The 26,847-nt window shown below is 44.0% G+C and overlaps 2 protein-coding genes and 1 long non-coding RNA gene across 10 annotated transcripts in view; 1 reads left to right on the top strand and 2 right to left on the bottom strand.

The window, feature by feature from the left end:
* Positions 1 to 20,236, top strand: part of LOC127357059 (uncharacterized) — a 35,179-nt gene extending 14,943 nt beyond the window's left edge. For 2 of the 4 annotated variants that reach the window (XR_007882118.1, XR_007882119.1), the window contains exons 2-3: positions 15,159 to 15,304; positions 16,350 to 20,236. This is a non-coding gene — a long non-coding RNA (uncharacterized LOC127357059). Of the gene's footprint in view, positions 1 to 3,629; positions 3,719 to 3,754; positions 3,899 to 15,158; positions 15,305 to 16,349 lie in introns of those variants that run through there. The other 2 variants (XR_007882121.1, XR_007882120.1) reach the window with 2 other exon arrangements.
* Positions 1 to 23,763, bottom strand: part of hoxb3a (homeobox B3a) — a 91,577-nt gene extending 67,814 nt beyond the window's left edge. For 2 of the 3 annotated variants that reach the window (XM_051389107.1, XM_051389120.1), the window contains exon 1: positions 23,080 to 23,763. The gene's annotated coding sequence lies outside the window, so the exon portion shown is untranslated. The remainder of the gene's footprint in view (positions 1 to 23,079) is intronic. The other variant, XM_051389111.1, reaches the window with a different exon arrangement.
* LOC127357024 (homeobox protein Hox-B6a) lies at positions 346 to 13,133 on the bottom strand. Of its 3 annotated transcripts, XM_051389183.1 has the most exons (3): positions 11,824 to 13,133; positions 9,695 to 9,786; positions 346 to 1,663 (listed from the first exon to the last, which is right to left on the bottom strand). In XM_051389183.1, the coding sequence occupies exons 1-3, from the start codon at positions 12,377 to 12,379 to the stop codon at positions 1,508 to 1,510; spliced, it is 804 nt and encodes a 267-aa protein (XP_051245143.1). In that variant the 5' UTR covers positions 12,380 to 13,133; the 3' UTR covers positions 346 to 1,507. The 3 variants fall into 3 exon arrangements, with proteins under 3 accessions (XP_051245143.1, XP_051245141.1, XP_051245142.1); XM_051389181.1 differs by lacking the exons at positions 9,695 to 9,786; positions 11,824 to 13,133 and adding an exon at positions 3,205 to 4,136 and having other exon boundaries at positions 346 to 1,755; XM_051389182.1 differs by lacking the exon at positions 346 to 1,663 and having other exon boundaries at positions 8,422 to 9,786.
* Positions 23,764 to 26,847: the final 3,084 nt, after the last annotated feature.

Here is a 26,847-nt window from a genome sequence, read left to right as displayed (position 1 = left end):
AAAGTGAATTTTCTGCAATAGCTGGACTGGAATAGATCCACATATGCTTTAATCCGGATCAAAACACACTCTCCCTGGTTATTTCTCAGCCAAATAGACTTCATGATATGACACACTGACCCAAGAGTTTGGCAGCTGACAGCTGATGTCATCCCCTGACACAGACTGAGATATGAAAAATATTGATTCACAATTAATTCATACCGCCAACTAGCGCGAGTATTCCAGATAGATATTTCTACCACAGTTTGGGCTCCGGCACAAGCTGAAGACTTCACTGGCTTTCAACCCTAGTTAAGCCATTTGTGCGGCAGTTTGGCACATGAGCAGCTGGTCGAGTCTGTCTGGTTTTGATGAGTATGGGGAACTTTATTGTTGTTGTTTTTTTTTTTTTTACTCCAAGTTACAAACAAATACAAAAAGCTCATTGGCAGAAAGCTTACAGGCCTCACAGGACGGTAGCCATTTCCCTTACATGCGTACATACACGCACACACTCACTCACTCACACAGGCAAGCACGCACTCTCTCTCTCTCTCTCTCTCTCTCTCTCTCTCACACACACACACACACTGCAACTACAAATAGCCAACTGGTCACATTTAAAAATGTCAATATATATCTATATACATCCCTTCTGAAACATGGATTCAATAATTACAATAATAATAACAATAATATACAGTTACACTTTTTTTTGAATAATAGAGCTATACACAACATTATGGAAGGTTACGGTGATGGTAGGCAGGGCTGGTTTGTTTTTAGACAAACACACACGCACGCGCACGCACACATACACACCTTCCCTGCTTCCTCAATAAAAATAGGAGCAGATCTGAATGGCAAGTAACTGACAGAGAGAGAGGACTCAAACTAGAAGGCTATACACGCGTTATTGGCTGTAAATAACTTACAATAAGAGCTCACATGCTAACTTCTCTAGAAAGCACTTTGTCAATTACAAAACACTTGACACATGAAACGATATTTAGACATTAAACAACAGGTAGGTAGCAAGGTTGTAAGGTAGGATGTAGGTAGAAACGTAGTTAGGTAGTATTATCCATCCTTTCCTTATCTCGACTCCTCTCCTCCGGACATCTATTTTAAAAACGACGACAACACACAGGAACACTAAGTTTTTTGTTTTTTTTTACAAGAGCAAGTACCACAGTCATTATTTTTTTACGTTGCCCTAAAACACCAAAGACCAACATGCCGAACAAACAAAAAGTGCTGCGCTGCTGTACAGTACTCAGTTGATGATAGGAAGTGTTTTTAAAATCTAGATTTGGAATCTGCTTGTTGTACATGTTTCTTCGTCGCCGTCTCCTTTTGCTCCATTTCTGCTGGCTTCTTCTCTGATTTTCTATGTTTTTCTTCAAGTTTTCTTTATTTTTTTTCTACTGTTTTGTTTCTTTCTCCTCCTGGGAAGCCTGCACATGGTATGGTAACCTCTCCAAAGAGATAGGCGGAAGGATTTTTTTTTAATTGGTTATAATTTCTAGGGTTGGAAGGCGCTGCTGCCGGTGGCGAGGCTCATGCTTTTCAGTTTGTTGTCCTTCTTCCATTTCATCCTCCGGTTCTGAAACCAGATCTTGATCTGCCGCTCGGTGAGGCAGAGCGCGTGCGCGATCTCGATCCGCCGCCGCCGCGTGAGGTACCGGTTGAAGTGGAACTCCTTCTCCAGCTCGAGCGTCTGGTAGCGGGTGTACGCCGTCCGCGCCCGTTTCCCGTCCGGGCCCGTCATATCTGAGGGTTTGGATCGAACAAAAAGGCCGTTAGGAAGGAAGAGGGGGGGGAGGCGTGTTTGGATGCACCAACATGTGATCATTTAGAAATGCACACAAACAGTGGGTGGAAAAAATACCACGAACACCTTACAATACCCTGCAGTACAGCCTGGTATCAGATAGCAGCCAGCTATGCGCCCAAAAGGCTATTTTTTCCTCCACATTACAAAGGTCGTGTTTTCTACAGGTTTGCAGCACTGTATTCAGTATATTGTAGCTACAGGTGTTGATACGATTGTGTACACCCCCCCCACCCACCCCCCCGCCCTCCCCTCTATACCCCCCACACATACAGAAGGCTGATTTCTGAGTTTTATCAGAATGAACGTGCGTAAAGGCATAAAGGCACAACAACAGTGCGTAAAACTGTCCCTTATTCTGACAGCAGTCTTTCTTGACACATTTTATTTCTGCCATTTCCACTCCACAGCCTGCGCTAAAAGAATTTATTTTATTTGTCACATCACTGTTTTCTTTTTTAACCACCCCTCGTCACCATCACCCTCTCTATTCCCCCCTTTTCACTCCCTCTAGCTCGCTTCAGGGTTTTATTGCCCCGTCCTCTGCCTCACCTCACTAATAAAGTTCCCACACGTAATAAAGCTTCACTTTTCAAAGGAGCAACAGCCTCCAAAGCCTTCCTGGCCTCTCTTTCTTTTTTCTCCCTCTTTTTTTTTCTTTTCCCACCCGGCTCTGTCTGTGCTCTTCAGCCTGTTGGGCTTTGCTGCCCGGCTTGCCTCTCCCCTGACAGATTTATGACGCTTTTGTGGAATTTGCTAAAATAAAAAAAGAGGGAGAAAAGACAGAGGGGGTAACCATCCGGCGTGCCTTGCTTCTACAGGAGGGAAATGCAAAACGAATTGCGCCCTGATGCACTGAGAAAACACGGCAATACATGACTTCAGCTGGTTAACCAGAGGGAGGCCAGCTGCCCTGTTTGGCTACTCTCTGATTTCCAAATAAGTAAAAGATAAATAGTGAAATATCCGCATTACTCTTAATGTGCCTGAAAGCAAGACGCACAATAAAAGAATCAAACACATCGCTGACTACTGTCTGCCAGTCATATGAAAATATTAAATTTACGCAGTGGGAAAAGGCTTAGTGGGGTGCAGATAAAAACGAGCAGCCGTGGATAAATGTGTGTCTCTCAGCTATTCTCTTACAGCCAATTTACTCAACTCAAATCAAAGCAGCAATCATTCTGCTGCATCTTTATGTGTGTATACAACGAGGCACAGAGCACCATGGCTCCCCATGTAGTTTCTACAAGCCCTAAACTGTCACCAACCCCATGTGTCCACACATATAGGCTGCAATATATTACGCCAGCATTATAAATATTATCGCCCTGGACGTGTAAGCTACAGAGCTAATAATAAGCTGTAAACACAAGAGCAGCATGTACCATGGCTAATGTGCAGCTTTCTCATCCAGGGGAATATCTGTGGTGTCTGAGCGTCGCTGCCCGTCGTGCTGCCAGCGGCTGATCCCGCCGGGCCGCCTTCCTGTTTCTGCACGGGTTGCGGGTGCCCGCTCCTGGGCGTCGGGTTGCTTCCGTGGCCAGCGTCCCGGTTGTGCTGCAAATCCTCGGTCTCTGGCGACGCGTCGTCCAGCTCCGTGAAGCACTGCGCCGTGCCGCCGCCGCCACCGCCGCCGGAGGAGGTGGAGGACAGGTTTGGAGAGCTGAGATTACCGCTTCCTGGTTGCTCCGAGCGGGGAGACGAGCTCTGGGCGCCCAGCTTGTTCTCCCCACTACCGGGTGACAGGAGGGAGTCTGCCGCCGAGGCGAGGGAGCAGCTGGACGGTTGTCTAAAACCCCTCTCCGGGGCTCGGGATCCGAAGCCCAGGGAGTCCCCGACGACCGAGCCGCCCCCGAAGTGTCCTCCGGTGTTGGCGCCGCTGCCGCTCCCCCCTCCCCGGTTGGTGACGGTCAGGTCCATGCCATTGTAGCTGTAGCCGTAAGAGCCCGTCGCATGGTGCATGGTGGCGGAGGAAGAGTCCCTGTACGTCCCGCCGTTCATTGCGCCGCTGCTGGCTCCATAATTTAGCAGTTGATAGTCGGGGCCATTTGGGTAGCGCCCCGAGAACGAGTTTACAAAGTAAGAGCTCATTTAGGTTGTTTTAGAGAGTTGCAGGCTTACAGTTGAGTACTAAGGGGCGCTTGATTTGTTAGATTTCTCTTGGTCGTTATAACGCGGGTACTTTCAACGATTTATGATGTATTAGTGAATTATGGCGTTGCACTGTACTTCGTTTTTAGCTATGTATGCGCCGTCCAAATATGGGGGTGGGGTGGTGTGTGTGTGAGTGTGTTGGATTGGGGTGTGTGTGTGTGTGTGTGTGTGTGATGGGGGAGGTGAGGGGTGAGGTGAGGGAGGAGAGAGAGAGACACAGAGAGAAGGGGGAGTGCGGTCACGTGCTTTTGTTGACCAGTCGTAAATTCTCGCCGATGACTTTGGAGAGGTAATTCATGCTCTGAGGTTTCTAATGATGAAGGGATGGGCGGGGGAAGCTCTCTCTCTCTCTCTCTCTCTCTCTCTCTCTCTCTCTCTCTCTCTCTCTCTCACACACTCTCTCTCACTCACCCTTCATTCTGCTGCTGGAGGTGCCGGGGGTGAGCTCAGAGCGCCACCTACTGCAAACATAATTTATTGCACTGATTAAAAAAGACAGAAAGAAAGGGAGAGGGAGAAAGTAGACACTCCAAAAAAGAGTCTTAGAGAGCTGTTATAAAATATTCTCTCTCTCTGTGTCTCTCTCTCTCTCTCTCCCTGCGAGTGTGTGTGTGTGTGTGTGTGTGTAATTGTGTCTGTCATCACTCAGGCCTGTTAACTGACCTTTGCATAGGCTGGAAATTAGGAGCCAGTGACTATAAACCGTAATAAATAACCCGTTAATAATGGTATATTAAAAACGGCGGACCAACCAATAAACCAATATGAACAGCCTTCCACCTTCAGCTGAAAGTTTTGGATTTCCATCCGCAATTAGGCCTGCATGGAAAAATAGAACAACACCAATACTACTACTACTAATAAAATTATTTATTATTGTTAATATTATTATTATTTAATAATAATAATGAGAAGCAGAAGAAGAAGACAACAATCAGAAGCAATGAAAATAACAACACCAATCATGTCTCGGACGTCACAAATATGAACCATTTAAGGCACATTACTGCGTCATTATGCACTTCTGTAGCACCATAACTGCTGCGACAAGATACAGGGAGGCAGTCAGGGCCGCGTGAATAATCCACTAAAACAATTACATACCGTAGATAACGGCAAAATGACTTTTGTTAAAATCTCTTTAACAATATCACCCATATTTACCCCAGTCATCCACATGAAAACACAAAAAGTGGAGTCACTGCAGTATGCATACATCTTCACCATCATATACCAAAATACTGTACAATGATTAATTTATTTTTTTACTTCCCCTTCATGACCTAGACAATAAATTGTTACAATGAGCCAAACTAACCATAATTTTAACCATAACTTAACCACCCCCACCACACACACATTCACATAAACACTATGTGAAGCCATCAAGTCATGTCTGGGAAGGAAAGTCAGATTTGACCTACTACTGTGCCTCTTTCTTTTTTGATGTCTGTCGTTCTTTCTTTCTTTCTTTCTTTCTTTCCTTCTTCCTTTCTTTCTTTCTTTCTTTTTCTCTGTCTCTCTGTCCTGCCCTCTCCCTCCCTCTTTCTCCCTGCAGCCTCCCTTCCAGCTGCAGAGGAGGAATGTTAAACCTGATCTGTGACGTCCACACTGGATGGAAATCTACTGATTTATGATTTGTTGATTCTCGGGTTGGGATGCATTTCAGCCCCTTGTGTCTGAGTGTGTGTGTGTGTGTATGTGTGTGTCTGAGTGTGTGTGTGTGTGTGTTTGTAGTAGGCCTCAGAGTGCACTCGGCTGTGCATGTTTCAATGTAGCGCTGACACACATGTGTACATGCACACGGGCTAGAACATGGGACAGATGAAGAATTCCAGATTTTTGTGTGTGAAATGATACAAATGAATGCACTCTGTGGGGGAGTGTGTGTGTGTAAATGTGTTCCTGCGTGTGTGTGCAGTCTCAGGCCACATTTCAGACACTCAGCTGCTCTCACACTGAGCGTCGGCAAGAGAAACCAGCAGTTGGAATGGAAATCATCTTGAATATTCCAAAGTAACTAGGCAGAATAAAAAAGGCAGCAACAGGGGGTGAAAATGCATAAAACAGATACCAGATATATTGTTTTACCCACTATAGAGTTTTGATATCAACACTAAATCAGACAACGTTTGGCCCCAAAGCAGGCAGAGGGTCTTGAAAGCACAGAACCCAAAGTGTGCCAGGAATGGCCTGGAAGCCACAGGGACGATGAGGAGGAGGCACTGACCCAGTTGGCACACACTCATGTACATACTCCCCTTGTTATATATAGACATCCACGATCACATCGAATATTTGTACTGTGAAACAGCCCGCTGACCCTTCTGGTCCAAACAAATTCCCCAGATAAGAGGGGTCAGTGGCTGTGATTTACTTTGATGTTTTTGAGCCAGAATACAGCGTTCAAAAACTGCAGAGAAGTTGACTCTGGTGCTGGATTTTATATTGTCTTTATATCCCCTTTCTGCATTTCTTCACTGTCTTAGGAATGTTTTGTCAGCTCTACACTGCTCGATGGCTCTGAGGTTGGTCAGGATTCAGGGTTTGAATCCCTGCTGGTAGAGCAAGGTGCTCCAGCTGGAGGCACACATTCTGAATCTGCCTCGGCTCAGATTGTTTATGGATAAAATCATCTACTGAATAGCAGTTATATTCTTACATGTAGTGCACAAATGTGAGCACAATTCATTGTAATCTATAGAGTACTTAAATCCTCATTTCAAGCTGTGCACAGATGTTAAGATGCTGTTAAGATGCTCCAGTTTTGGAGATTTTCATAACTGAAGTTGAAATGTTACAGATTGTGTCTGGCTTATGGTCTAATGAAACTGCTTCAAACGAGTCATAGTGTAAAACTGCTTTTCAAAACTCCTGAGAACTTTATATCTGGAGGAACAAGAGTTTAAGAGGAGCATATAGAGCATACAAAATAAAAAACCATTACATTCTTTGCCAAAGATATAAAAACACCAAACACGTGTGTGTGCAGTTAGTGTGTGTTGGTCGGTAAAATGAGCCCTCTGGGTCACAGTGAAACCATTTCCACTGTGTTTAACATAGAACATCTGCCATCATGCAGTTCACCTTACAGCCGACATTCTCATTGCGGGAATCGAACCACCAACCCTGGCAGGGTCAGAGGCAAAAAAAGGAAGCCAATACAAGCTAGATCAAGTTATCCGTCTGTTACATTGCTTTAGCTTTGCCGTATAATATTCTGCTGGTGAATAGAATTCTGTTTTTGTCTGTGGATATTGAACTCGCTGCACAACAACAGTGAGCATCCATCAGCTTATTGCACCGAATTAAATCATATTAGATTTAAACTCGCTGCCTCTCTCTCTCTCACACACACACACACACACACACACACACACACACACACAGGCTGCTGCAAATATTTTATTTCCTCAGTGTGGTATTAATTATTTACTGGCAACCCATGCCACCTATTACAGTACCTTGGCAGTACATCCTACAACTGAAAGGGCTTTTATTAGCAAACTTAATATAGTCAGGACTACAAGTAGAGGACGAGCATTGAGTGAGCTGGAGGTTTACAGCGGATTAGTTGCTCCAACAGGCACATGCTATAATAATAATTTAAAGTTGGCATTGGTGTATGCTGTTGGTAAACTCATATGCATTTGATATCACTTATGGTAACGTTATTAAAGCGTGTCATTTAGAAAATACACAATGATTAGGAGTGTTATAACTGGATGACATTTCACTATGATATTTTCTATCAGTCGACTTTATTAACGTAAAGTTAAAATTAAGCTAATTATGAATATACCACATATATTACAGAGCGGCTCTTATACCAACTAATGGCGGCTTTTCTGTTTATGTGTTTTATGGGATTATTTTCACGAGATAAGTTAACGGACCAAAAAAAAGCGTATTTTTGCGTTCACGCGCATGCACCCCTGAAACCCGGGCCTGTGCTGCCCGGAGAAGGAACCCGCGCGCCGGTCACTCAGGGGACAAGCGGAGTTCAAAGGGTCACGAGGACATTGTCCACTTTGTCTGGGTGAAGTGTGTGTGTATATGTGTGACGTGTCTGGCTGGCCGGCTCGAGGACAGGTCAACTTTCTCTCCCGCGGTCTGGCCATCAATTAGTTCAGCCCGCCATCAGCAGCAGCTCGCGCCCCTTGTCACTTCCCCTCCGGACCCGCCGCGTGCGCTTACTTGGCCCCGGCCTCGGTCTCGCCTCGCGCGTCGTAAATATGTGCGTGCATGTTTGGAATAAGAGGGTTGCAGGTTGGCGAGTGTGAATGCGCGGATCTAAGTAGGCCAGTAAATCATAGAATAAAACAGGTTCTACTCCTCGGTGTTCACTGTTGGAACTAAAATGTCCCTGTTCGTTAATGTTTAATTAATTAATAAATCATTTATCAACCAACAACCTCCCCCACAAAAATAAAAACAACCTCTCTCCATACATTTCTTTACATTTTATTGAACATTTCTCATAGGTAGTATACGTAATTACTTGACAAAAACACTAACATAAACAAACAATGTAAAAATCCATAAAATATACACTTTCCTGAACGTTTTTAGGTAGTTTGGAGAATAACATCAGTAGGTTAACACCCCCTCCCGCGCGCCCCCTCTATATTGGAAAAGTAAAACAGCTGGAAAGGTTAAATTACCCCCACCCCCACCCCCACCCCCAATTACATTATTTCCACCGTACAAGGTGATTTTTTCCTTGCTTATTTCTATACAGTTTAAATATGAACACCATATGACATACATACACTTCTCAAATAGCTTTTCCTCCCCGCATTGTTGTGTGTATGATCGTGTTTGCACGTTTAATTGAAGGTAATACACACAACACGTTTAGGAAATCAGAAGAAAAATAACAATCGGGATGAAACAGCCCGAAGTCGAGTCCTAAAGCTTCAAAACAAGTGCCTGCGAGACAGGAAGTACATCTGACAAAAGTAAAACTAAGTAGAATAAGAAGTTAGGTGGTTTTCTTGGAATGCAACAAGAAATTGTGTCTAAAGACAGTCACCGTTGGCCGACAGGATACTTATTTAATGTATTTCTTAAATACACTTCGGATGCCATAGCCTGTCCCACCGTCCCCTCTCTCTTTTTATGCTCTTGTTTCTCTTTTTTATTTCTTATTTTGTTCAGTTCTTTCCGCAGTAAACGGTCCCATCTCAAGACTCCAATGATTTCCTATTTTTTTTATAGAGCACACAGAGATGCAAATTCAGCCTTTATACGCAGTTGGATAGCTTTTTTTGGTGGGTGGCGATATTAGAGGGGTTAAAATATGGTTCCACTTCTCCCTCTTACTTCTCTAGCACGTTTCACCCCTGCTCCGGTAAAAAAATAAAAATAAAATAAAATGTAGGCTACTTTTTCCCAGAGTTTTCACACCAGACCAAAGTCTGGACCAAGTCTGAGACGGGGAGGGGAAGGGATTAACCAGCATGTCTTTTCTTCCACCCTCCTCTTCCTCTTTTATGTGTCTCACATCAGTTTGTTTCTCCTCTTTCACTCCGTCCGTTTCTCCTCTTCCTCCGTGCCGTTCACCGTGGAGGAAGAGGAGGAGGAGGATGAGGAGGAAGAGGAGTTGATCAGCTTGTTCTCCTTCTTCCATTTCATCCTCCGGTTCTGAAACCAGATCTTGATCTGGCGCTCGGTGAGGCAGAGCGCGTGCGCGATCTCGATCCGCCGCCGCCGCGTGAGGTACCGGTTGAAGTGGAACTCCTTCTCCAGCTCGAGCGTCTGGTAGCGCGTGTACGTCTGCCGCCCGCGCCTCCCGGGGCTGCCAAAGGTCCCTTAGAGGAGGAAGGAGAGAGAAAGTTACATTTTATCCAAAGTAAAATCTATCTCAAATCCAATCTAAAAAAAACATCTGTGTCTGTTATTGTCTTATTCAGTTCTCTTCTAAAAGTCTGAAACCTGATTGCTTTGTTGCTTTTACACCCGTTGTTTCATATCATTTATTCTGTTCCCCACCTGCCAAGTTGGGATCAATAAAGTTAGAATTGAATGTATCAGTTAATCAGTTCCCCAGTCCTCGGTGTCTTTCTAAAAGTGCACGTTTCTGACATTTAGCTTCTGCACAGTCTATTTAACTCCATATTTTACCATCACTTCAATTAAATGTTCATCCAGTCCTGGAGAAACAGACACTTGTTTTCTTTTTGCTGAATGTTGGAGTTATCATGTTGACTTTATGTGGAATTAAAATAAAACGCCATCAATAAAAAAATAACAACCCATCTATTTATTTAACTTCAGAAAATGTCAGTTCAATGTCGCTGCTGGTGAATAGCAGCATTCAGTGGAGAAATAAGAAACACCTTGTTCAAAATTTCTCGCAGACTTTCACAATAATAGCCTAATAATAATAATAATAATAACAATAATAATAATAATAATAATAACAATAATATAATAATAGTCAAATAATAATAAAAGTAAGGACAGTATGGATATTGTTCCAGATGGTATTCCCCCCGGTCAGTATCAGCTTGCAGGGCTTTAGTCTCCTCTGATCCTCACTAACAGTATTTTGGCCCCCGGTGGTAAACAAATCGCCATGTTGTCAGTTTAGCAGCTTCAGCTTCTGTATCGATCTGAAAGGCGGAGAGAGCATGGATGGAAAACCGCACGCTGCTCAGGGCACATATCTAAATATCCATAAATAAAAACTCCGCCAAACCGGATTATGGCGGAGCACTCAGGGTTTTTTTTTTCTTTTTCTGCCACTCTGTTCTCTCTCAAGCTGCCATTTACATCTTCAACTGTCATTTATAGCCCACGTTGCTGCGTTTTTATTCCTTATATATTTCTTTGCGGCGGAGCCTGTTTCCACCTCATCTGTCATAACTCGGAGTGTCCTGCAGGGCTTTGTACAACAGTAGCCCTGCATCATCCGCCATTACTCACTGCACTCTCAACAGGCCGTTTTTCTCTGTTAAACAAAGACACTCGGGTTTTTGCAGAAGCTCGCAACAATAATTTCGTATACTTTAGTTTAATTCACACAACAGTGTAAAACAGGACAGACCATTGCTTATTTGGGCAGTCGAATAAATCAAATTAGTCCCCTTCAAGCTGGCCCTGCACGTCTCACTTTCTCTCCGAACTTGGCAGCATTTGAAGGCCTGATTATGGCTCTAATATCTAATCTGTTCGGTTATGAATAAACAGCGTATAGCACTGTCTGCGGTGCAAGGTTAACAGTGCAGCCTCCATACAAGATAAGAGAGCTGTGATACCATTCTTTCTTTATCAGTAGTGGGATGGGAAAAGTTTGTAAAAAGAAAAGAGCGTGTTTTCTCTTTAAATGTCAGGTGGGGAAGCATTTTATTTTTTTATTTACTTTTAATTCATGCCTTCAGGCAGACTAACTTGAAAGAAGAATACCGTTTAAAAACAGTAAAAAGAAGAATGAGACAGTTAAATAGATAACTGTCTATAGGGGTTGCATGCTTTTAGTTTCCTCTCTTCTGTCTATCTGTCTCTCTATCTCTGCCTTGTTTTCACCCACAACACTCTCTGACAGGCTCTTCCTCTCAACTTTCCTTCCCCCTGCTCGGTAGCAGCGTCGGTCAGCAGGTCACATACAGTAACAGGAGCCACAACCCAAACAAACCCGGTTTATGACGGACAATAAAATACCGAGCACATGACTGACTGACAGGCCAACAAACGGGGATCATAAAGCAGCTACTGGGAGGGGAGGAGGAGGAAAGGGAGCAAGGAAAGACGGCAGAGGGGCTGACAGAGGAAACAAACGTCAGTTTTATGACGGGGATCATAAAATATGCAAAGAAAGAGGGGAAAAGGAAGAAGACGACACTCACCGTTGCACGCGTTCATCCGCTGCATCCACGGGTAAATGGGTGCTGATGATTGCTTGTCGTCCATCGTTTCACCGAACAGCCCTTTCCCACTCAGCCCCGCGCACTCCGCTTTACGGTGAATGCCGTCCTGGCTCAGCGCGAGCTGGTGCTCCTCCAGGCTGCACTGGTGCTCCTTGTCCCGGTAGAAACTCGTGGCCGCCGCTGCAGCTGCCGCTGCCGCCGCCGTAGCATAATCGCAGGCACCGGCTCCGGTTGCGCCCCCTACACCGACTCCCGCCGCCGCCCGGTGCCCGCCGTACCCTCCGTTCGCAGCCTGCTGGTAATAGGTGGACGCCGAGTACGGTTTATCCTGGTGCACGCCGCCGCTTGCGCCGTACGCCACGGCAGCGGCAGCGGTAACGGCGGCTGCCGGGTAGTGCCTGAGCGGGTGGTCGGCGGCGTACCCCGACGAGTAGAGCGGGATCTGACCCAGGAACGACTCCGCCGCCGCCTGCCCGCCTCCACCCGTTCCCGGTAGCGTCACCGGGAAAGAGGAGTTGACAAAATAGGAACTCATCGGGAGAAAGTATTGGGGGAGAAGGATGAGAAGAGAAGAGAGGAGAAGAAGAGGAGAGGGGAGGACAGGAGGGCACGAAACAAACACAACAACAACGTTCACGCGATGAAGAAGAAGGAGGAGTAGAAGGAGGCTAACGGCTAACGGCTAACGGTTCTCCCTCCCGTCCTCCTGCCTCTGCCTTCCCCTGCCTGCACTTTATGATTTGTTGTGTTTTATAGCCGACAGTCCGACGGGCTGCTGCTATCACTTAGTTTATCGCAGATTGGGAGGAGGGGGTGAGGAGGGTGAGGGTGAGAGGAGGGGAAGGGGTATCTGGGTGGCTGAGTGCCAGTGTGGGACAGAGAGAGAGAGACAGAGAGAGGGGGGAGAGCAAGCGAGAGAGAGAGTGTGTGTGTGTGTGTGTGGTTGTGTATATGTGTGTGGAGAAGACGGGATGGGGTGAGGAGGGGTATAAGGGGGGAGGCAGAGACCAGCTGACCTCAAACTGACCAATGGGAAGCTTCCGTGCCTGGCATTCGTTCGCCCCCTTTCCTTTCGTTGGAGAGAGGAAGAAGAGGAGGAAGAAGAGGAGATGGGGGGGGGGGAACTGGGAACTACCGCGACCCCACTCTCCCCCACCACCTCTCTCCCTTTTTCCTATTTCCCTTCTTCAATCTCCCACCCCCTTTCTCTCTCTCTAATTCTCATTCAATCTCTCCTTCTAATCTTCCTCCGGTTCCCGGTGAGATTGCGCAATCACACCGGAATCCTCCGCGCGTTAAATTGATTCTTTCTCCCCCTGCGTGTCTTCCTCCGTCTGTTGTTGGACCCATAAAAACCAGCAGCTCGCACACACGCACGCGCGCCCTCCTCGAGAGGGCTGGTGGGGGGTGGGGGCGGGGGGTAGCTGCTGCACCACCAGAGGCAACCCAATAATAAAACATATTCCCGGCGCTTTGCAGATAATACCGACCGCATTAAAATGAATTTGGCGAGCGTAAATCACAGCCGGGAGCGCGCAGTCATGTGTGGTCCCGTGTGTGTGTGAGAGTGTGTGTGAGCCTACAGTATAATGTGGGCTATGCACGTCTATAATTGAGGTGTTTGTACATTTCTAATTGGTATATTTGGGTCTGTGGGTAGATTTATGCCCCCCACCCCGGTCAATACGTGTGTGTGTGTGTGTGTGTGTGTGTGTGTCCTCTTCTTACCGCAGGCTTTTCATCGTGGTTTTTTTTTTTTGGTCCATCGGAGGAGTAATTGATAATCTGGAAGGGATTTTCTCAACATAATCTGATAGCTGTTCATGTTTTATTGATAAAGGATAACCCGGCCGGATGACGCTGCTGGTCCCGTGTCCTGCTGTATAAATGGTACACTGTGTTAGTTCCGGGCTGCGGTGTTCTGCAGGACCAGGTCCAGTTTGATCAATGTGTGCAATGAATTCTTATTTTCTTCTTCTGTGACACTGATTGGGTTGAAATGTAAAAGGAGGAGAAGAAAGGAAACAGTCTCAAAGTTTCCCATTTTTTTCGTTTTCTTGACACTGATTATAGCCTCGCGCCTGAAACTCTTTCCACGGGGGCCACACATATTCAAGTGAGATATAGCCTAAGGACACATGCTACCAACTTAAAAAAGTACTTTTTCATATATTGCAGCCTATCATTAACGCATTCAGCTATATAAGAAAAAAAAGATTATGAGTTAATAACATTAATTACAAATTATTAGGCCTAAATTGCTCATACAAATAAAAACAAAGGCTACTTCTTTTTTTTTTAATAAAAAACAAAAATAAACAGTGAAACTAAATATATAAAATGTATAGTTAAAAAACAAGCAGAGGTTTTTATATTATGTAATTATTATTTTATTTTTTCTCACACAATTGGTCATTGAAGCACGATGGAAAAAATACATTTACAGTGTGTTAATAATTTAAACATTTTTTATTCACATCATAAATGTAATTTTACATGATAGAGTTGATATTTACATGACACAAATTCATTTAAATACACCAAAATAATTTATAGATATTCAGAGGTATTCTTAACGGCTAATTAATGCGCTATTATGATGTCATTGTGGCTAATATTAGCAAAATAGTTTTTGTGTTTTTTCGAAATTCTGAATCTGAAATTTAAAGAAGCAGTGGACACACACACACACACACACACACACACACACACACACACACACACACACACACATCTTGAGTAGCCTACTACTAGGCCTATTTTGTACTTTCGAGGTATTAAATTATGAAAGACAAATAACTGAAATCACTAATATTCTCTCGTTCCACAACTATCCCCTTTCTTCTTCTTCTTCTTCTAACCTCTGAGGAAAGATGGAGAGAAAAAAAGAAAAGCTCAGTCGGCCTGCTTTTCATTCGCACTTACAAACGGAATATGTGTCGCCGAGGTCGTAAAATAACCGCAGCCATAAATAAGTCTCCCTCTCTGTGTCTTTCTCTGTCTACTACAGGCTCTGACTTGTCTGCATGGCCAAACTGCAGACAGTCCGACTGACAAATAGAGACAAAGACTCTATTTTTACTTTTACTTCACCCTCCCACCCTCCTCGTCCATTCCTCCATGTCTTCTCTCTTTTTAAGTAACACTGTTCAGAGCTGGGAGACAGATAATACGTTTAATCCTCGACTCTCGCTTTCTGTGCAGGATCACGCAGACAGATGGGGAATCTCTCTTTTTAACTTTCATTTTGACCCCTCTCTCTCTCTCTCTCTCTCTCTCTCTCTCTCTCCCCTCTCTCTCTCTCTCCCTGGCAGGACGCGGCGCTTCCTCTCCGCTTTGTGGGAACGGGAAGCAGCAGCATTGTGTTGGAGCTGACTGTGGTTTAATCATTAATGAGCACTAACAGTCGGGACAGGACAGGACAGGCATGGCCTACAGCCTGGGACACACACACAGGACGGTAATGCTATTATTATATATACAGCCCATATGCATTAGCACGTTAGCTTTTAACGTGATTGTGGCTTGGGCATAATGTCAGTGGTACCTGCTCAGCAGCCTGCAGGGTAAATATGACTTTCTGACAGAAGAGTGACATATTCAGATTTATCCAGTGTAGCAGTCAGAGCCAACACAGAATAAGAGCTGGGCTGTGTAAAACAACTAGACTGGATTGATATGCTGTTAAAACGTGTTTACCATGTGTTGAATTAAACTGTAAATAAATGACAGGCCTCGGCAGGTGAGGTTAGTGTTTCTAGCAAATGCTGCATTGTCAAGTTTTATAACACTTCATAAGTATGGAGGCTGGGCTGTTTTGGATAATGTTAGCCCATCCTGCTTCAGTAACATATAATCTGCATTTGAATGGTTGGTTAGGCCATGAGACATTCTTTTTAAAGTCCAACAGGACCGACACATTTAAACTGATAACAGGTGCAGATGTAAGGTAATAACACTGTTAGCAGCCACATGAAAGTCTATTCAAAAATACATACTCTTTTAGGTGTTATTACATTAAAGATATAGCCTGCTATGGCCTAACCTAGTTACATCATTTATAATCATTTAAAACAGGCCTATAAGCCTTTTACCAAAACCCAGATACAGCTAAACGTTATAGCATGATAATTATAGACATAAATATTATGTCTACATATTCATTTTAAACTCTATAACTCCAGGCGGAGGCTCATCAGTGAGGCATAGCCTATAGATACACAGGAATCCGGCTGATTACCGGAAGTAAACATTAATAACTCTATTATGACACACGCACTTAGAAAACGTGAATATTAGCTCACGCATTAGCCGCAGTAGACTCAAACAGGGTCATAAGGCGAATGTGACTTACTGCTTCATTCAGCACAACTTGAGGGCCACAATGTGCCTTCACTCCTGTTACAGTGTCATGTGACCGCCTTGAAATATTCATAGAGTAAGCCTACATGCTAGCTGTCTGTGTAGCCTCGTGCTAATGGGCTCCATGTTGTTTGTGGTTGCAGGTGTGTGGCGGTCAGAGAGGAAGACTCGGCACCGGAAAGCGTTTGCTAAATGAGAACCGGAGAGTGTGTACGGTTGGAGGCAGCAGTTTATGTGAGGGAGTGGAGGACAGAAACATGGAGAGATAATAGTAAGACATACCTTAAAGGGAGACAGTCTGTCAGGCGGCCCTAACTGTCACTGTGTTGTTTGCCGTTCCCTCCTGTTATGAGCAGATTTGAACCCCCCTGCTTACCGTAGGCGTTTATTACAAAACAGTAAATGTCGCTGTAGCCTACTACAGTTGGTCCCTTTTTGGCCTTGTTTTAAGAGCATTTATTGTTACATAGCTGCAGTCTGCCGCGTGAAAACACTGGGTTTTGTGACGCAAGATGTTACCTTACAGGACTAAAGTCTTGGCCTTTTTGCTCACAGTAATATGATGAACATTTTTGGGGTGAAAAATAAGATAATTAAAATGACTAAAATATATCAATAATGTCACTTTTACTGCTATTATGCTGCTATAAAAAAAAAAAACTAGGCTACGAAAAACAACGAGCATAGCCTACTACCACAGCCACCACCACCACTAATAATAATAATAATAATAATAATAATAATAATAATAATGAGGTTTCTCCTGGCGGATACAGGTTTTAAGCCCCTCTATCCCCGCGCAGTAAATCACCCCGGTGTAGCTGTGATTGAGCCGCAGTGTAAACAGTTAAGAGCTGCTGAAGGAACTCCAGGAATCTAAGAAACTTCAGAGATTATCGACAATTAAAGCTGAAGGAGTCAGACTGCTGTTTTATTGCTTTATGGCTCTTTTTCCCCTGTGTGTGTGTGTGTGTGTGTGTGTGTGTGTGTGTGTGTGTGTGTGTGTGTGACACAGAGAGTGGGACCTCGGGACTTTTATGGCTTTATGACCGTTTATGACTCCTTGTAAAGTCCGAGGAATGGCGACGAACTGAAAAACAGGCCCGCAGCAAACAGCAGATGAACAAATGTGCTGTGCTGCACACAAGGAACGGCGTGCACACTCCCACACACACACACACACGGGCATTGTACAGTTCATCTGCGGTTCATTTCAGCCCCGGCAATGCTCAAATCGCCTGCATTTCACTCAGTATTATTAACAAGCATTTTGAAATAATTATAATTAACGGTCTATGAAATTAAACCGTTGCTATTTATTTTATTGACTTAGACGATGGGGTTTTTTTTTTTTTTTTTTACCCCGAATTTAATTTCAAACATTGCAGAGACAGAACTACACTGATTTTTTAATGACAGAGGAGGTAGGGTTGATATTGCAGCTTAATTTCAAAACAACCATATATCTATAATATAGCTAGCTAATATCTTTTTTGTAAATTGAAAAACTTACATTTCCCACATGTATTAACTTTAAACACAAATGTGTTTTGACTTACTTAAAATTGGAAAATCGTTCAAAACACACAGCATTAGGTAAAAGAAAGACACATTAAGAAGTCTTCTTATCACCTTATAATTTTAAAATAATGAATATCTTCAAAGGCGGTAACTGTTACATAGGCTGTGACTTATAAAGATTTTAGAATAGGCTGTGACTTATTTAAATTAGAAAGTGGATCCTCCGTTCGCTGAATCATGTCCGGAAAAGAGGAAAAGTTTTGTTTAACTACAGGAATGTAAAGGTTTGTTCACGGGTTTAAAGCTCAATACACTCAATAGGAAGCAGAGTGTGTGTGTGTGTGTGTGTGTGTGTGTGTGTGTGTGTGTGTGTGTGTGTGTGTGTGTGTGCGCGCTGGCCGACCTCTCCTGCAGTAGTTAATGAGAAACCGAGAGAAACTGCCTCACTAGTGCTTTTTTGTTTTAATGTATTAATCGTTTCCAGGCAGCGCGAGCCGGCTGGCCGTGTCCTTCACGCAGCCGTGAGCTCGTGCTCTGGGTCAGTTCACCGGACCGTTACCGGTCGGCGCGAGCACCAGGCCACACAAGGGCCCCGGGACGAGTTAAAGATTAACGAATGCAGTCTCTGCTAAATAAAGAATACACCTGTCCATCGGAAACATACGGTATATAATACAATTATATAATAATCATACAACATGTTACAAAACAAAGTGTTATTGCAGTTCAAATAAAAACAGAAAAATATATATTCTACTAGTATTTGTACTATTGTGAATTAATAGCCTACTGTATATTTCTTACAACTAGTAGTACCCTTATCTTAGTTTTAAGGTGTTTAAAGCTTAATTAAACTTTCACTTATTACCTCTGAGCTTGCAGCATGCAGGGACGTGCAATAGCACATGTGGCTGCTTTGTATGAACACGGTGCTGCACTGGAATCGTTTATACAGCTGAATAATAATGTGGAATTCCCCTCTGATTCTACCGCCCTGATAGTACACAGAAAATCCAATTGAGGTGTTTGGCTGTCGAGTAGAAAAGAGATAGACGAGAGAATGCAAAATATTGATTTTCCATCTGATCTTAATGCACTGAAGTTGATTTTGAATGCCGGATTAAAGTCAGATGATGCTGGAGTCATAAATTAAACTCTGTACGTTACTGCCTCCCCGCGCCTTCCCTGCACAGGGCTCTTTCAAGTGATCATCACACACACACACACACACACACACACACACACACACACTCCTGGATGCATATATACGGGGGGTTGCACAGCAGATCTGCAGATGAGGAACCAGTAAAGATGATAAAATCACAGAGCAAGGACGAGTTATTATGTTTACACCAACACCAACACCTACAAGCACACGCACGCGCACAATGGAGCCTCTGTTTATCGAAACAGCGACCCTGACCAATCAGCACAAATTTTACATCCTATAAAGTTCTGTTTCCTAGGGCCCAACGCGCGCGCGAACACACACACACACACACACACACACACACACACACACACACACACACACACACACACACACAGAACTTTGTGCGCTCGTGGATTTCTCCACGCCTCACTCACCACAGCGTAACAGCAGCCAGGCCTAACCTGGGGGAGAGAGGGGAAGAATTTAGCTCCTGCCTCTTTCTATCCCTCCATGCCACAAATCTGTCTCTCTCTGCGTTTCCACCAAAGAAAGAAAGAAAGAAGCCAACAACCAGTAAGACAAAAGGCAAATTGTACCCACACCAACATGTGCGCGCACACACACGCGCTCCCTTGCCTCTTGCCATGTCAGGTCTGGTTTCAAACAGGACAAAAAAGTAAAGTCGCGGCCACATCATCAGTTTGTCAACAGCTAATACAATGCAGACCACACACACACACACACACACACACACACACACACACACACACACACACACACACACACGTTGCCAACAGCACATCACACCTTCGATCGACGACAGAGACACATTCAGCATTGACGCCAGGAAGCATAGCCTGCGAGCACGAGTCTTTGACGAGTACCCTGAAGGATGAAGCGTGTGTGTTTGTGAGTGAATGTTTGGTACTGTCACCAACGCGACGCTAGATGGCACCAGAGCGTTTTGTAGGAGCGTGTCGGGGCTGCTGGGCGGCTCAGTGTGAGCACCGCCGCCGAACAGCAGCATGGTCCAGCCTGGACATCAGTGTGACCACCGCTCTCTGGCTGCGCTGTTCTTCATGTCTGAGCCTGGTTTCCTCCACAATACAAAGCCCAAATCCTCCACAGTTTGTATCATATTGTTACGGTATTTACATGTGATATTGTTTTATTTTTTAGTGAAATTTCTATTTTAATCGCCTCTAGGCTGTATCTGGAAGGAAATGCCTTGTTTAAATAGACTGCATGTGATGCAACTTTGTATTGCTCTATACTAGGGTTATGAATGTACATGCGTGTATATGAATAACATAGTTGTACAAATGCATATTTATATAAATAAACTTAAAAACTTGATTTGAGCCTCGTGACTGTTATTGCACACACACACACACACACACACACACACACACACACACACACATACACGTACACACACACACACACACAAACACACACACACACACACACACTGGTAATACTAAAATGTTAATATATAATCCTAATATAATAGCCTGAAATGAGACTGAACTGCAGCTTCTGACAGAATTAGCCAATAATAAGCTAATACTAATATTATTATTAATAATTATGAATAATACAAAAATAATTATTATTATTATTACATAAACAACAACAACAATTACCGCTTTTACTACAGCACTATAAACAGAAACAATCAGCGGCAATAAAAATGAATTGCAAAGACTCAAAGTCAATTGTGTAACCTTCCTCTGTTAATTGAGTTCGACGACTGAGTAGATCTTCTGAAGCAAGATTTATACTTAAAATTCATATATATACATGATGTTTTTATATCTGATACAACTATTTCCAGGTCCATATTGACAGAATTAAATCTGAGCTGAGCAGGCGCTACGTTGCGTTTCTCTGTCTTTGTTCTTAGGCTACTCCTCGTTAATCTCTCTCAGACACACACAAACACACCCACACAGAAAATATATTTTAAACATGAGAAAAGCAAACTGAAGGATTGAACATAAAGTTAATAAACTAGGCCTTATGCAATTTGCCGGATTGCTTAAAGCCTAAGAGCATATCATTTCTATACGCAGAAATTAAATTCAGCATTTATAAACCATGGCATTACACGTAAAGAAATCTAATTACATTTTTGCAGAATTGTCCAATATTGACGTCTTTGTCTTGTGCGACAAAAATATGATACTAATTCTAAATGAAAGATAAAAAATACTGAGCCAACATTACTATTATTATGGGAAACGTAGCGGGCAGATATAGCCTATTATTTGATACATACTAAAGCCAAAGCAGTCAGACACTGTTACACACTGTATCTGTCATTTTAGATTATTTTCCTATCATATGATTATATTTTTAATAACTGGTGACAACTTTATCATTTATTTATTGGCTCAGAAAGGAAGAAACGTTGCTGTATTGCTTTCAAATGAACACTGTAGAGTATATTCCCTATAGGTAGCGATCAGCAGAGTGTTTCACCAGAAAATCAAGCAGTCTTTCCATGAGGTGTTCACTGATGTATATCACCGCTTGTCCGTGTTCACCTACATAATGAGGGAGGTGTAGCGGAGGCCAGCGGATATCCAAAGCTATCCAACACATTGAATTCGAACCTATAATGCCATAGATAAAGCTAATGAAGACCTCATATTGTTTATTGTTTACTGTAAATTTCCACTAAAACTGTGAGCTTTCCTGAGACAGATAACCACCAGAGATTATTTACTGGTCATAGGAAATCATTTCTACATCAGATCTACACCCTGTAACGAATCTCCATTTACCTGCACACAATATAAGTAGTCAATACTACTCTAACAACAAACAAAACACACAATAGTTATACAAATAATAATAATAATAATAATAATAATAATAATAAGTGTAAACAGTTGTGTTTTATTTCTGTGAGACAGTGAGCTGTGTCAGTTGCCTCTGATCCTGTAGCTGTTAGCCATAGCAGGCCTAGCCTCCATGAATCTGGAGATGGGTGCTATCCAACACAGTTGTAGAGAGAATCCAAACATTCAACAGTTACAAGATCAACTGGCGTGCTGCAATATTCTAAAGGTGCAGAGATGGTGGGCAAAAAAATAACTCAATTCTGAGGAATTATTCTCAGGCCAAAATACCTTCCTCTGTGTGTGTGTGTGTGTGTGTGTGTGTGTGTGTGTGTGTGTGTGTGTGTGTGTGTGTGTGTTTGGGATGAAGGGATTCCCTCCAGTGGAGTTGTTTGATATTTGAGACAGCAACAAATTGGAGACCAAAGAAAAGACAGACAGACAGACAGACAGACAGACAGACAGACAGACAGACAGACAGACAGACAGACAGACAGACCTGCAGATGTGTTTGTGAGTGTGGGTTATTGGTGGTGGGGGTGTTGTTGGGCGGTGTCCTGGCTGGCTAACTGTGAAAAAAAAACAGCCCGCACGCCGCAGGGAGGAAATGAGAAGGGAAACAAAGTCATAAAAGTGGGCTGGACGAACCGAGACAGAAAAACATTCCTGTGTCTGTACACACACACACACACACACACACACACACACACAAACACACTCAGGCTGTCAATCAGCTGAAGGAACCTGGAAGCTCTTCCACTGAGATCTGGAAGTGAAACAATTAAAATGCACGCACACCGAGCGCACAAAAGCAAGGCTAGAAACCCAGACAGCCTGAGGGACTGCAGTTCACAGTCTACCTGCAACGAACACAGCCAATAAAACAGATGCACAAACTCAAGTCTGTTTTCTTTACATGTAGAATAAAACAAATGACTTTAAAATGACAAATCCAGCACACCTGCCCTCACATCAAAAGCCAGCCTCACTCTCACATCTACCCCCTCCCTCCGTACACCGTGCACGGCTCGGGGCAACAACACAGAAAAAAAGATAATCTTCCGGATCTCAAAGAGCCGAGTTTGAACCGATGGCTGGCTCTTCCGCAGCTAATCCCAGCACTTAGAGAGCCAATTCATCTGGATAATTCATCACAGAGCCTAAACCGGCGAGGAAGCGCTTTAATCTGAGATGGGAAAGTAACACCTCATTTGTAACCTTAATGTATGAACCAGGAGCAGCAGAATCACGCAGAGCACTGCGCTCCCACTTGTTTTGCTCCTTTACCAATGCGCATGCAGCAGCGCGCGCGGGACTGCCGGAGGAGGAACGTGCATGAAGGGTCTCTCTTACCGTTTGTTGATAATCCGTCACGAGCCCCACACACCTGCAGCTCACTTCGGTGTCCCGCGCGCAGGCAGCCAAGCACCCCGGAATGGCACGAGACAGCCCTACCGTGTGTAGACCGGATGGATGGATGATAATTGGATGGAGGGGTGGCGGCGCGAGGAGGTGAGGAGGAGAAGGAGGAGGAATTGGAAGGGTGGGGGGTAGGCTCCCCGTTGTCACCCAGTCTTCAAAACACCGTCATCTTCATCGCCGCCCTTATCATCATCATCCTCATCCTCGCGGTGACAAGTGACAAATTAAATAAAATGTCGGATTGAAATTAAAACTAAAAATTATGATGGTCATCTCCGGGATGGCGGCTTTCCCGGGGTTCGGTCTCGCGGCTCGCCCCCTCTTCGCCTCATCACAGCGGAACTGTCCCCATCTCGGTCCGCCGATTTAGCGTAGACAGCAGCACGAGACCAGACGAAGCGCGGAGCCATAGCGGAGGAGGAAGAGCAGCGGGGGGAGGAGGAGGGAGGGAGGGAGGGAGGCAGGGAGGGGAGCGGGTTGTTGTCAACGTATCCTCGTGCCGGTTTCCACGCTCACAACTAGTCTTCTCATTAACTAGTCCGTTTAATTACAGCCGGGCGTTCATTTCCTCGCGGTTGCCGGGCTCCGCGCGGCGCCTCTGCGAGCCCCGGGCAGAGCGAGCTCGAGGAGAGGCGGCTGTTCGGGCCGGAGCGGAGTGCAGCCGCAATATAGCCACTTGGGAAATCATAAAAAGTTCATGTTCACGTTAAGCGCGTCCACATGACCAGCCCGTCGGCCAATCCCCGTGCGCGGCCACTCATAAACTTGTATCTCAAAGTTGTAAATTTTCATAAAACAACAAGGAATTTATTGCATTTCTTCATGGAGAGCTGTTAGTGGGGAGCTGCTCCTTCTCTTTCTTTCACTCTCTGCGCCGCCATTTTCTTCTTCTGCCCTTGTGTAAAAACAAGAAGCTAGCAGCTCACAAAACACAGAAAAGAAAGAAATGGAGCATTGTGCGTTTGTATTTCCCTTTTACCTGTGTCTGTGCTGGGTTTCTTAAGCTGTGCTAACAATAGGCTGCTTTATTCACTTGCTGATGTGGTACTTACACCTCGGCAGAGATTTGTTCCAGCTTGGAAATCTGCTTTCAAATGTATTTTTATTAACATTCAAACACAAAATGATTCAAAAAAAAATATAAAAAAAAAAACTCATACACGATTAAAAAGACAGACTGTATGTGTCACAATTTGGCAGGGCTAACGCAGAATAAAGAATATTCATTATACTATACACTATATTCATTATTTGTGAATCATATTTATATGTATGTATTTACAGTCCTTTGTTGGAATGTAAAAATGTTTCCATGTAAAGTGTCAGCCTTTAATGCGACCAGAAGAGTGCATTTTCTGAAAGATTTACACCACCAGTATTCAGTGGTTTTTGTCAGAGGGACAGTGTCTGGAGTGAGTAAACCTCCGCAGTGTCTCATAGGACGGCCAGGCCAACAGATGCAGATCCGGGATAAAGGTGTCTCTGAACGGAACCAGCTCCGAGGTGAAGTCTTGTTCTCTGGGTGGCTGCACCGGGAACAACGGTGGCCTGCGTTGGCAAAATCTCAGTAACATGGATTTAACATGTACATTCTCACTATCACCAACCACCTAATTTGGTAAGACGCGCAATTTTAATAAATGAATTGCAGGCTCCAGGGTGAACACAGAGGCGTCTTGTTTGTGTCTACTAAGCTATAGGTGGGGGACACTCTTTTAAGGTGAAATTTGCCTCGATGGCGATCTGCAGGCACAACAACAACATCACCTGAGTGGTGCTGCGGGGCCTGAAAAGCCGTGCGTAAAAGCGGTTTCGCAATGCGGCAACGCGTCACCATTTTAACGGCCTGCAGGCCAGGAGCCGCAGGATGCTCAGAGAAGCTGCTCACACACCGCACTGATTTAGGTTTTCTTTAACACAAAATGTTGCTTTACAACAGTCCATAGCGGTTAGAGGAGGACTTCCCCTCAAAGGAGAGATGTGAAGACACACCTGAAAGACCGGAAGCTGACTTTTAACTGCAATGTTTGGATAGGGAATTGGGTTCCTTTGCTTGATTCAAATGTTTAAATGCATCTGCTTGATTTTAAGTTCCTGTCCTCCCACGCAGGGACCTGAGCCCAAATCCAACGCATCCTGAATCTTAAATAAGCTAGAGCCGCCTACTTTGATGCAGTATGACACAGACAGTTCGTGTTTCTGCTCCAGTAAGAGAGCACACAGAATTTGTCCCAAGTAATATTTTCACAACTACATTTTCCGAAACTCATGCATACCAAAACGAATCCAATAGGCCTCGGTAACAAATGCTAGTGTGGTCACATTTAAACAACCACAACATCCGATTTCATCCCCACAGCGACTCAATATAGCTGGTCAGCTGTTTCATCTTGTATCTGCTTTGCTCAGACTTTGTTCATTACCGAGTTCTTCTATCTGTATGATAAAGCCTCCAGTCTACAGTGGGACATTTACGAATAAAGCCAGGGTTAGTGTCTGCGTAAATGGTCTATCCAAACTGCTATCAACAAGACTAAATAAAGGACACTCCATTGCTAAACTAACGCCTGGATTTTCCTAGAAAATCTGTTTCCAGCACAGATTTACTTCGTATCCTTTCGAAATCCTAAAAACTTGATTTTAAACCTCCAGTGACCCACGTGTGACCTTTCCAAACTGCACGGTGTCTGGCTGGCAGGAGACGCAGGATCCACCGCTTCCTCTATGCAAATATCCCGGGTTAAAATTTAACAGAAAATAAAGCAGCACAGAACAGGAGGCACAAACAGGCCGCTCGATCTACGTTCTGTTGCTTTCTTTGTGTGTTTGTTGCTTTTATTGGGGTTTCCGGCCTTTTCATGGACGCAATAAAGACATTAGGACCTGCTATAACATCCCCCAACACACACCATCGCCCTCCACCAGTTCATCTGTTCTTTTAGGTCTCTGCAGACAGCCGAGGACTTCCAGAAGCTGTTGGATTTCCTAGAAATTTCGTTCGGATTTGGTGATAGTTGTACAGCTTGAATGGAGCCAGCCTGGATGTTTTTGGCACAATAGCTGCAGAGTGAAGCAGGTAAAAGGTGGGGGAAGTAAAGCTGCTCGGCAGCGTTTGCAGGGAGCTGTCTGGAGGGAGTACAGTTTAAAAATCAATCTCTTGTTCTTGTCTTAAACAACACAGACATTAAGAAATCTTCAAAGATAATGAATGTGAAGAACGAAAATTCCCTTCAAATGAGACAGATGAAACATCATGGTCACCTTTATTTAAAAAAGCTAAAGGAAAATTCCATATTAACATGTATAGTATATTATTCTAGCTTTTCCTTTTAAATTTGACTCAGTTCTATAACATATGTGCAGCAAATATTTGCGGATGGTAATGACATCATGTATTTTATATATAGAGAGAATATGTTTTATCTCCAGTATCGAACTACAGAACAAAATTCCTACGAGCTTTTCGGTACCATTTGTTTGTACAGTTCAGAAGAATGAAGTGATGTGTCAGTGCTGTCAAATTCAATTTGTGTAAAATGTGCATACACTACAGCCAAAACACAGCATTTTTACGTGTATTCACTGTATTAGACCATTTCACTGAGAGACCGATGGGCAGAAAGGCTTCACTCAGTTTCAGAAAAAACACAAAAAACACAAAAAATCCAACAGAAAAATCTCTGATTAACTTAGGTTCCA

The sequence above is a fragment of the Dicentrarchus labrax genome, unplaced genomic scaffold, assembly GCF_905237075.1.
Source record: "Dicentrarchus labrax unplaced genomic scaffold, dlabrax2021, whole genome shotgun sequence".
Classification (NCBI taxonomy): Eukaryota; Metazoa; Chordata; class Actinopteri; family Moronidae; genus Dicentrarchus; species Dicentrarchus labrax.
The sequence above is the reverse complement of the archived record's forward strand: the minus strand, read 5'-3'. Positions and strand labels throughout refer to the sequence as shown.

Excerpts from the sequence above, each read along its gene's own strand:
- LOC127357024 (XM_051389181.1), bottom strand. The coding sequence starts at position 3,910 with ATGAGCTCTTACTTTGTAAACTCGTTCTCGGGGCGCTACCCAAATGGC. Across the intron at positions 1,756-3,204 it reads AAAGCTGCACATTAGCCATG|ATATGACGGGCCCGGACGGG; the intron begins GTACATGCTGCT and ends CCAAACCCTCAG.